Below are 10,231 nucleotides of genomic sequence, written 5' to 3'. Positions count from 1 at the left end.
TATATATGATGATTTCTTATACATTAGTATACATTATTCTTATCTAAACAAAATAGGAAAAATATATGGATACGTGCATTTTATATATATATATATATATAATTTGCGCACAAAAAAATAATTAATCATTAATGTAGACTTGAAGTTTAATATACTGAATGTGAATAGGAGAAAAAAGGGAGAACACTCTCGATATATTTTTATCAATCCTTTAATGTAAAAACTAAAAATTTATGTGAATACAATTTAATTTTAGACAGAATGAACCATTTTCAAAAATACGAAAACGCAAAAAATATAATCATAATATTCATAAAAATTAACATTAAAAAAGTTATTCGTTATTTGGGTATCGCTGAATGAGTATCGCTGCCTTCTATATCATAACTTGTATCACAAAACTTGTATAAAGAGAGAAAAAAATCGGGATATATTTTAGTGCTAGATGATTAAATATATCAAAGATGAAAAAAAAGAACAATCAATTCTTTAATGTTATACGACACAAAAATTTTCACTTTTATCTATAATCTCTTGTACTTTTGATCTTTCGTACATTTAATAATGAAGAAATAATTTTGCGAATGATTTATATTCAAATATATATATATCATAATTTCAAATAAAATTGAAATCAATTTAAAGATAAAAAGAAACTAAATATACATAAAAAAAATACATTGACAAAAATTTATTTTAATAACGACCAGATCGGCCGTCCCTGCTTTTTTCATCTCTTCCTTTACGCCGATCTTTAGATCTGGATCTTCTGTCACGGGATCTGGATCGCCTCCTGCGGTCGCGACCACGCGATCTCGAGCGCGATCTCGATCGACCTTTGCCCTTCTTTCGGCTATATAAGTACCGACGAAGTTCCCGCGAGATAGGTTTCAAGTGCATGAAGTTACAAAATCCGGATCGTGTACATTCGCTAAACACATACAATTCACGTATACGCTCTTGTATCATTATTTGGCTGCATGTTATCTATCATATCTTATATGATTGTGTTAATTCATAATTACCCCATTTCATACTGACGACAACAAGCCTCACGGAAATCAGTAACGGGCGAGAGCTCGGCGTAAACCGGTCTGCCGCCAAACCAACGATTGTTAAGATCATTGACCGCCTTTTCCGCATCTTCCTCTCTGCGGAATTTGATGTAAACGTTTCCAACTAGATGATCACCGAGATTATCGCACACGTTCATCTCTTCTATCTCGCCGTATTTGTCCTCGCATTCAATAAAAACGTCCTCAAAAAAGTTATCATAATGTTCTTGCATCTCTTCGTCTGATACATTTGCAACCACTATCGTAAAATAAAAAGATGTACAAAATTATGCGATACTTATCTTGCATAATACATTTGTTCTCATTAAAGAGTTCAATATGTTTTTATCTTATATAATATATTTATAATATTTTTATTAAAACTTATTGCAATGTACTTACGATGAGATCCATCTGCGCTTTTGGCAGAATTTTGAGGGTTTACGTAAAGATTCTGCAGTAGACAAGTCTGAAGAATACAGTCTTGCATAAACGATATATCGCGAAAAAAATATTTTTTGGGATCAATTTGAACCATAAATGATTTGATTGTGTCAAAGCACGAAACAATCAAAGCAAAAATACTGATATAATTCAATTGCATTAATATAAGATTTTATATCATGGATTAATATATTTGGAGCCGTACACAAGAATTGTTTTTGCAGTTTTAATGAAATAAATTGGGAGGTATATTACTTTTGCAAATATACTTCCAAACATAAACATTGCTATATGCAAATTGCTATGTGTAAACTGCATAAGATATGCAAATGTCTTACTTGGCTGAAGGTCGGCTTGTTATGAATTCGCGAACAACGATCACCGTGTCGACAGGCACCAATCTTGAAATAAAATGAGCAATTGACTCTGAAAGAATAAATGACTCAAAGTTTACATTGCGATCATAACCTAAGAATCAAACGCGTAAAAATTTTATCTGTATATGGCATTACTTGTCCTTCTCGGTCCCAAAAATTGACGCCAGATATTCAGCCATGGTTCAAAAATCATCCGATTCGATCGAGTCTTACAATTGTATTATTAAAAGAAATTATTTCTCGCTTTCAAAAACACCGTAACATTTCGCGTACGACAACGAATAAATACATATTAGGAAACTACTTTACCGACACTTTACCTACACATCTCAATAATCAAATACGGCAATGACAATGCACTCTTGGCGAATTGATTTTACAATCAATCAAAGAGGCAAAATCTTTACAAAAATAATTGTTTTTTAATTTTACATTGATTGTATCATTAATTAAATTAATTGAAATTTGCTTGAAAAATCAAGTATTTTTGTGTCACTTAAACGAAAAATACTCAAAGATATAGATATCTTAATCCTCTCTAGATTAGAGGTCAAAATAATGAACCGTTTCAATCTTAATTATCAACTATGATAAAACGATATAAAAAATGTTTCTTGCATCTTCTGAAATAAAAAATGAAAAACTTGAAATATCTTGTAAAACCTTCATTTTTTGAACATTTTATGCTTCAATATGCAGATTACTTAGAGAAGATTCTATTTGTGCAGATTCAACGGATTCGTTAAAAAAAGCAAAATTGTATTTTTTTCGACGCATTATTGTTGCACTCAAGAAAAAAAATAAGATCATTAAAAGATAATATTGTTGTATATGCTATCTAACTTGTTTCTGTACCACTTTTTTGTATCATCAATCGTTCTCGAAAAAATTATAGTAGATGATTGTTCTGGATCATTCTGTGTATCAGGTTGTACAAAATTTGTATACATTGCAAGTGTATTGTATATATCGATAAAAAAACTTATTAATATATATGTTATTATGAATGCAAATGATAAAATAGATATGACATCAGGAGCTGCTTTTGATAATATTTATTTCATAAATAATATTTTATGATTTTATGATTTTTAATTTGGGTAATTTTAATAAAATATTTTGTTTTACGAAATACAGTATTAGAGATTAAATTACATAAAATTTTTGCGTTAAAATTAACTGTTATTATCATAAGTGTTTTGGTGTCGCCGGTATCACTCCATTGTTCTCCAATTGTTTCTTTAAAAGGAGTTTCTGAATTTTTCCGCTAGTGGTCTTTGGGTATTCATCTACAAAATGCACATAACGCGGTATTTTGAAATGCGCTATTTTACCTTTACAATAATCTGTCAGTTCGCTTTTTGTCATCTTTGCATCATTGTTAAGTTGAATGCACGCACAAATTTCTTCTCCGTAAACTTCGTCGTATGCCCCTATAATTTGTGCTTGCGTTATTTTAGGATGAGTCATCAGGAAGTCTTCGATTTCCTATAATAAAAGGCAAAATACGCAATTTGTGTAGTACAAGTGATGTAATACATCGATTTTTGTTTCAGAAAGGTGGGAAGCAAAATCGACTCTAGAATAATAATATCGTTGAATAGTAACAAACATATAAATCTATAAAAGATTTTAAACAATTATATTAAATGTATAAAAGAATTTATATATAGATAAGAGCTTTAATAACACGTTCTTCTTTCTTTAACACATTATAAAGTAACGCGCACATTGTTTTAAACATGGCAAGTAGTGCGAATTATATACTAATAATGATGCGTGACACTTATATAGTTTTACCTTAGGGAAAATATTTTCTCCTCCCCGAATAATCATGTCTTTCAATCTTCCGATTATAACACCGTATCCGTTCTCTTGCAAGATGAATTGATCGCCAGTTTTTAACCAACCATCCTGCGTCAACGTCTTTCTTGTATTTTCTTCGTCGTTCCAGTACTTTAACATATTGCAATATCCGCGTATCCAAAGTTCGCCAGGTTTTCCGAAGGGGACAGGCAAACCATTTTGATCGACAACCTTTTCGCGTTAAATACATTGACAAAATCTTAAAAGCTATAATTCTATTTTTAAAAAGAATATTGCGTCGAAATATATGTAGAAATTATAATATACCATTGCTTCGATATGATTCGCTAAATAACCCACAGTGTTCTCAGCCAAGTGGTTATCCTCTCCACGTATCGATTGAAATATTACAGCTGTCGTTTCCGTGAGACCGAATATGCTCTGTATAATCGAAAATTTATTATAATAATATTCAGATTTTTCAAATAAATCCGATTTTGGCACGTTAAAATTGTCTTTCAAGATTTGTAATGCTGATTGCGTGATAAATGACAGATGCTAAAGAGTCTTGCTTGTCAACTTACCATTATATCATTAAAACCGAGTAACCCTCGTATTCGCTTGAAGAGTTCGGAAGGAGCGGGTGCACCACCGACAATTCCTGCCTGAAGGCTATCTATCGGTAGCTGCAACCGCTGTTGTGCCTCGAGTAAATTTATCTGGCAACCAGACGAAAGTGAGATTCAACTTAATTAAAATATTAATTTTTATTAGACATTTTCTGAAAAAAATTTGATCTGAGAACAACATGAAAATTGGTGCTATATCTCGTACATAAATTTTAAACAAAGGATTGTAGCACTTTTAGAGATTAATATAACGTGTCTAGATTTGTTTTTTATCTATAGCCTGCATGATCGCCTTCAGCGATTATTTATATTGCACGTTCCCCTCTATATATAAATCGCGGCTGATTATACTGTAAAAAAATATATATGATAAAATTACACGAACATGTGTAAAATTATACAATAAATAATAGAAATATTATATATCTTTATTACTTATTGAGTAATTTTGTACTTATTGTTTATATAATTTTTATTTTTATTATTGTTTATATATTTCTTTACAATATAGCTTTTTTTCGACATTAGCTGTCAATCAATGACGCTTTGTTACGAGTATTTATTTTGATGTCATTTCCAAGCAAATTAAATGACACAATTTTCATGTATATATTGTATTATTATAAAATTTGCTTTAGCTACTATATAGAATGGAAATTTCTCAAACAATCTAGTTTGCCTTGTCTTCTGTCCTTGCTTACCCACATAGTTGGCGTCCCATATGTTATGGCACACTTTTCTTGCGCTATCGCCTTCAAAGTTTTTATCGGATTGAAGGAACGTTCTTCCAGAACGAGAGTGCTTCCAGTGTGTAAGATGAGTATATTGGCCATTGTTAACCCGAAAGCGTGGAAGAATGGTACATTTAAACATATCTTGTCCTCGGTATTTATCTTCGCTCTTTGTGCATTCTGTCACATGTAAAAAGAGAAAACTATTTTTTGAAATATTAAATATAGCTGTGTCAAGTTTCTTATTCTAGATTGATTTGAGATATCCTGTGATTATCACAAGATATTTGAATTAAACAGCTTATCCGTATACTAAATTAAGAACAATCTAAAGACAAATCTAAGAAATCATTGCATCGACTCCAAGGCCAAATGAGTAAAAGTTGATCATTTTATTCTCGTGTGTTCTCTTTTCTTCTTCTAACTAAATAAAACAATATAAGATTTTTTGGAGCAATTAAATAACAAAAAATTTACAATTTAAACTGACTTATATAAGAGTAAATTATTATTAGAAAAAGTATCGTCTTATCTAAATACTTTGAAATTTTACAAGCGTAGAAAGTAAGGCGGAATAAGCTAATAACACATAAGCAAATATTTGTGCATATATGAATGATGAAGCTTGAAATAGATTTAATAAACACGTTACAAAACAAGATAAATATAGAGAAAGAGAGAAAGAGAGGAGAAAGAAAGAGAGAAAAATCAAATAATCGCTTTGTTTTATTTTAGGAAGAAATATTCGTAACTTTGTTGACAAAAAAAAATTTGTTACCAATAATTATTATAAATTTATATTAATTAAAATTAAAAAATGGAAATGCTTTCTATAAATATATTTCTTCACAAATCTAACACAACGAATTATAAAGCAATTAATATATCTGGTATTTAATTTAATCGTCTTACCGCTTTGCTGTTATTTATAAGAGACTTATGTGAGATGAGAGCGGCTTTGGACTTGCCGGTGGAACCGGACGTAAACTGTATATTGCAACCATCGTAACAGGATATTTCGGTCTGCTCGGCGGCGATCGCCTCTATTTGCGCTTTTGTTGCCGAAGTTTCAACATCAGTGAAACGACGAGTACCGCTATAAATTAAACATGCTAATATCGCTTACATCGCTTCCGAATGACATGTTGTTTACGAGCGCGAATAGATAGATCTCTGTGAAGCTATTAGTCTAATTGCGTCATGATTCTTCCATACGACGAGGATTATTAATCAAATCGATTGATCGGTAAAAGTCGGAGAAATACTAAACGCGTAGGATCCTTGGAATAGAAAACATATGATGAAAATATATGTAAAAAACAATTTCGACGAAAGTGAAAATGTTGATTAACATTCATCTCGATGTTTCGCTTTACTCTGTCATCCTTCTCAGTATTTTAAGTCGTTTTATTATTTATTTTTTGTCTTGACCTCAAATCGATATGCTATTCTTACGTCATCAAATGGGATACTTATGCCTTAGTCATTTATCAGCGAATATATCGAAATCGTTATGATATCGTGTTAATTATATACTATAATAGGATTATAATATAATTTTTTTATGAATATATTAGAGTATATGTATAAAACATATTAATTTCTTCAATTTATATAGAAATTAAATATAATCAAATAATGATATTCATCTTTATATACAAAAATGGTATTAAGCGCCCAGAAAATAATTTACAATTGCAAAACGGAACAATAAGAATCACACAGATTGTAAAGAATTAACATTCTAATTCTTAAAATCTATAATACTGAAATATCTATAAAAATGCGAACACACGAAACGTGATTTGATACAACGGTCATGACGTGTTCTTCATCCATTTGGTAAAATTGAGCAAAAGGTTCCAGTCAGTCAAAGTGCGAGGTCTCACGCGATATTCCTGAATCAGTGAGACAGGTGTTTGATATGTGGACATATTTTTTAAAATTTGACAAGTAATCGCGTTCAATTTTACAATTTCTAAACTAGCAAGGCAAAAAGAAACAATAATTACTTTATTTAAATAAAGCCATGTTTATATATATATTGTATATTTATTAATGTTTAAAGAAGCAATTAATAAAGAATAAAAAATAATATCATCGGTAACTGCTTTCCAGCAAAAATTCCATTTAAGAGAATACGATTACAAAACTGTGAATAATAAATATTTTTAAACATGATAACGTTATTAATTATAAAATCTCTTACATCCCACACATTTCTGAGATTAAATAATAAATATATTTGTGTATTAGTGATATTAATATTAAATAGAATCTCTTACGTCACATGATCAGATGAATAAATGATAATATGTTCCAGAGTTGGACACACTTCTTTGGCGGCCAGTAACATCCTCGGATAATTCTGCGTTTTGAAGGCGATTGGTGAAACAATCGCTTTTATGCCAACTTTTTGCAAACAATATACTAATTCATTCTGTTGATAAGCCGGATTAATCGGGACGACGATTAATCCCGCCCTCGATGCACTCAGGGAAGTTATGAACCATTCGAGATCGTTCGGACCCCAAACGGCCAATCGATCGCCCTTCTTCATGCCTAATTTCTTGAGACCAGCAGCGAACGCGTCAACCCGTCGAAGAAGATCGGAGAACGTTAATCGAATATTTTGGTGAACCGAAACGATGCAAGTTTGTTCGGGCCATGTTGCAACAGCTTCACCGAGTATCTGTCCGATAGTTTTTTCCAACAATGGAATTTCGTCGGGATTATACATGTGAGCAACATTGATTGCTTGAGAATAATTAGCCCTCGTTTGGATGTTTGACTTGTGACGTTGACATCGTTCTGCAATGTGTATTAGTCGCAATGTAAGTCTATACAGGATAATTTTTTAACTCATATATATCTTTGAGTTTCAAATTCTATTTTTTTCTTTCATCACATTTTTATGTAATTAAACATATGACGTTTCATTATTTTTATTTGGAAGAATTAAGCAACGGTCTTTCATCTATGACTCCATCTGTACAAACTCTCTATATTTTCGGAAATTGAAGAGAAAATAATTAACAACTCGGCACGTGTTCCAATATAATGAGACATTCATGGACATAGTATATTTAGATCGAGTGTTTGCATATTCTGTTTGTCTGTTTCGTGCCCTTACGTTCTTTCTCGCCCGCACGTAGCATAACGTTCTCTTTCGCTGTGCTACGTGCGAGTGAGATAGAACGCAAGGGGCACAGAGGGGAACAGAGTACGTCCTTTTCTACATGCACCTTGGCCCCCACTCCTCAACACTCGGTCTAAATATCTATGGAGACAATAAAATAAAATAATATATATATAATAATAGCGCAAACTTCAAAGTTTAAATCGAATTGTTATTTGTTCTATTATAAGTTACTTACCACTAAAATTAGCGTGCAATACAGAAAAACATCGTTTACGATGATTTAAAATTGCGAACGTAGCGTATCGTGAAATCGACTTCAACAGGGGAAGCATCTTGCTGCAAAAATAGCGACACTTGTGTTACGTAAACAAATACGCACTGTAGCTGCATGCTAAAACAAAATGAAACTAAGTTCTGTTATCAAGTTTTTACCTTGTGACAACAATATTATCTGTATTATCTATATTATTTTTAATATGTAATTAACGATTGATTATTATTATTATTATTATTATACAAAAAGAGAGAGAGAGAGAGAGAGAGAGAGAGAGAGAGAGAGACAGAGAACGAGAGAGAGTATTTTTTTATAATATCTCGTGTATTCAACGTCTTAAAATGACGACATTACAAATTTTATGATTTTTGTAAATAGTTTTAAATATAATTTCTTTATTGTTAAAGCTAATTAAATACTTTTAAACGTCAAGTGCATATAGTATAATGAGTTCAGTAGGCATTAATACTAAGGTATAATTTTCGTGCGAAAAGAGATAATATATATGTAAAATATAAAAATATTTTATTCAACACATGCAAAAAATTAATTTGATATTAAATCGATATTCTGCGGTTTCTAATACGATATTACCACGTTTTTTTTTTCAATACAATCTATCAGGTAATAACACTTCAATCAAACTTTATTAGTACATGCAGTAAAATGAAATTAATTTTTAGAATGATATCGTGATTTTTTTTTCAATGACATCAATATGAGTATATCGCAATGAGTTATTTTCTTTCCTTTTCTCGTGATTTTATCATCTTTTATTATCATCATTTATTATTTATCATCTTATCACAAATTTGCATAATTTTGTCCTTTCTATCCATCTTACACACACTTGAACATGCACTAAGCATTTCCGTTCAGAATATACTACAGAATATACAACATACACTATCGGAACACTTGTTTAGTGATTTAGTATACTCAATGGAAAATATAGTGAGTATGGGAATAGGCGTTAAGACACAATACGTCGTGGATCACTGATTTCACTGCAATGCAGTAGGAAGAACTTGAGCAGATAATATTTTCATTCGACTGATATGTTTATCAATGACTCTCGCATTTACAACACTATCTCGATGATGCAACAAAATAAATAATGTATATAGACGCGAACTTGCTCGAAAAAAAAAAGAATTGGCGATTGATTCTATTTGAAAAAATCAATTTCAAAGTATCTAAATCAACCATTGTCTCGAAATTCAAATTTTTTTATCCATAAATCTTCTTTCTTTGTACAGAATCATACATATATATAGATACAACAAAACATTGCGTTATAATGATTTCACTAAGACAATATCCGCATGAATATACGCTGATATTAACTCACTTGAACTGATGTTAATACCATGCTATTTGTATAAGCAAAGAATGTATTTGATACTGGGATCATTTATAATATCTTTATCGTTTTTATGTCATTTTGTAAGACGCTGTTTTGCAATTTAAATTAGATATGACAGACTTGATGATTAAATACATATAAGCGCTATCTATATTCTCTTATGGATTTTTATCTACATATGTTTAAATATAAGAGCTATTATCTCGCACAATAAAAACTCTATTCTTCAAGGCTTAAAGATCTTATACCTTCTAATATGATTTAAGTACTTTCTCGACAATTACCTAAACAAAAAAAAAAAACAAAAAAATTATTTAACATCTGGCGGACAGTTTTCAAAAGTAATTAGTTTGCAGGAGTATTGTTCAACGATATAAAATAATTTATCACGTTCTTATCGTGTTTCC

The 10,231-nt window shown here is 30.7% G+C and overlaps 2 protein-coding genes across 3 annotated transcripts; both read right to left on the bottom strand.

Moving 5' to 3' along the window:
* Positions 1–203: 203 nt before the first annotated feature.
* On the bottom strand, positions 204–2,159 carry LOC138936876 (splicing factor U2af 38 kDa subunit-like). Its single transcript, XM_070302653.1, has 5 exons — positions 2,012–2,159; positions 1,838–1,925; positions 1,458–1,524; positions 1,026–1,314; positions 204–931 (listed from the first exon to the last, which is right to left on the bottom strand). Exons 1-5 carry the CDS (start codon positions 2,053–2,055, stop codon positions 697–699), a joined length of 723 nt encoding a protein of 240 aa, XP_070158754.1. The 5' UTR covers positions 2,056–2,159; the 3' UTR covers positions 204–696.
* A 790-nt stretch (positions 2,160–2,949) lies between these two features.
* Positions 2,950–9,487, bottom strand: Acsf2 (Acyl-CoA synthetase family member 2). Of its 2 annotated transcripts, none has more exons than XM_070303600.1 (9): positions 9,364–9,487; positions 8,420–8,575; positions 7,328–7,853; positions 5,955–6,138; positions 5,013–5,222; positions 4,267–4,401; positions 4,010–4,123; positions 3,677–3,913; positions 2,950–3,364 (listed from the first exon to the last, which is right to left on the bottom strand). In XM_070303600.1, exons 2-9 carry the CDS (start codon positions 8,514–8,516, stop codon positions 3,065–3,067), a joined length of 1,803 nt encoding a protein of 600 aa, XP_070159701.1. In that variant the 5' UTR covers positions 8,517–8,575; positions 9,364–9,487; the 3' UTR covers positions 2,950–3,064. The 2 variants fall into 2 exon arrangements, with proteins under 2 accessions (XP_070159701.1, XP_070159702.1); XM_070303601.1 differs by having other exon boundaries at positions 8,420–8,520.
* Positions 9,488–10,231: the final 744 nt, after the last annotated feature.

Source organism: Polyergus mexicanus, unplaced genomic scaffold, assembly GCF_030449975.1.
Source record: "Polyergus mexicanus isolate NDT 795.1 unplaced genomic scaffold, iyPolMexi1.0 SCAF_10, whole genome shotgun sequence".
NCBI lineage: Eukaryota > Metazoa > Arthropoda > Insecta > Hymenoptera > Formicidae > Polyergus > Polyergus mexicanus.
The sequence above is the reverse complement of the archived record's forward strand: the minus strand, read 5'-3'. Positions and strand labels throughout refer to the sequence as shown.

What these genes read in the sequence shown, in the direction of transcription:
- Acsf2 (XM_070303600.1), bottom strand. Translation starts at nt 8,516, where the DNA reads ATGCTTCCCCTGTTGAAGTCGATTTCACGATACGCTACGTTCGCAATT. An exon ending in TATTCATCTGATCATGTGAC is followed by an intron (nt 6,139 to 7,327) that starts GTAAGAGATTCT and finishes TTTAATTTATAG; the next exon opens with CGGTACTCGTCGTTTCACTG. An exon ending in CGAATCATATCGAAGCAATG is followed by an intron (nt 3,914 to 4,009) that starts GTATATTATAAT and finishes TAACGCGAAAAG; the next exon opens with GTTGTCGATCAAAATGGTTT.
- LOC138936876 (XM_070302653.1), bottom strand. Translation starts at nt 2,055, where the DNA reads ATGGCTGAATATCTGGCGTCAATTTTTGGGACCGAGAAGGACAA. An exon ending in AAGCGCAGATGGATCTCATC is followed by an intron (nt 1,315 to 1,457) that starts GTAAGTACATTG and finishes ATTTTACGATAG; the next exon opens with TGGTTGCAAATGTATCAGAC. An exon ending in TGTCGTCAGTATGAAATGGG is followed by an intron (nt 932 to 1,025) that starts GTAATTATGAAT and finishes GTATGTGTTTAG; the next exon opens with CGAATGTACACGATCCGGAT.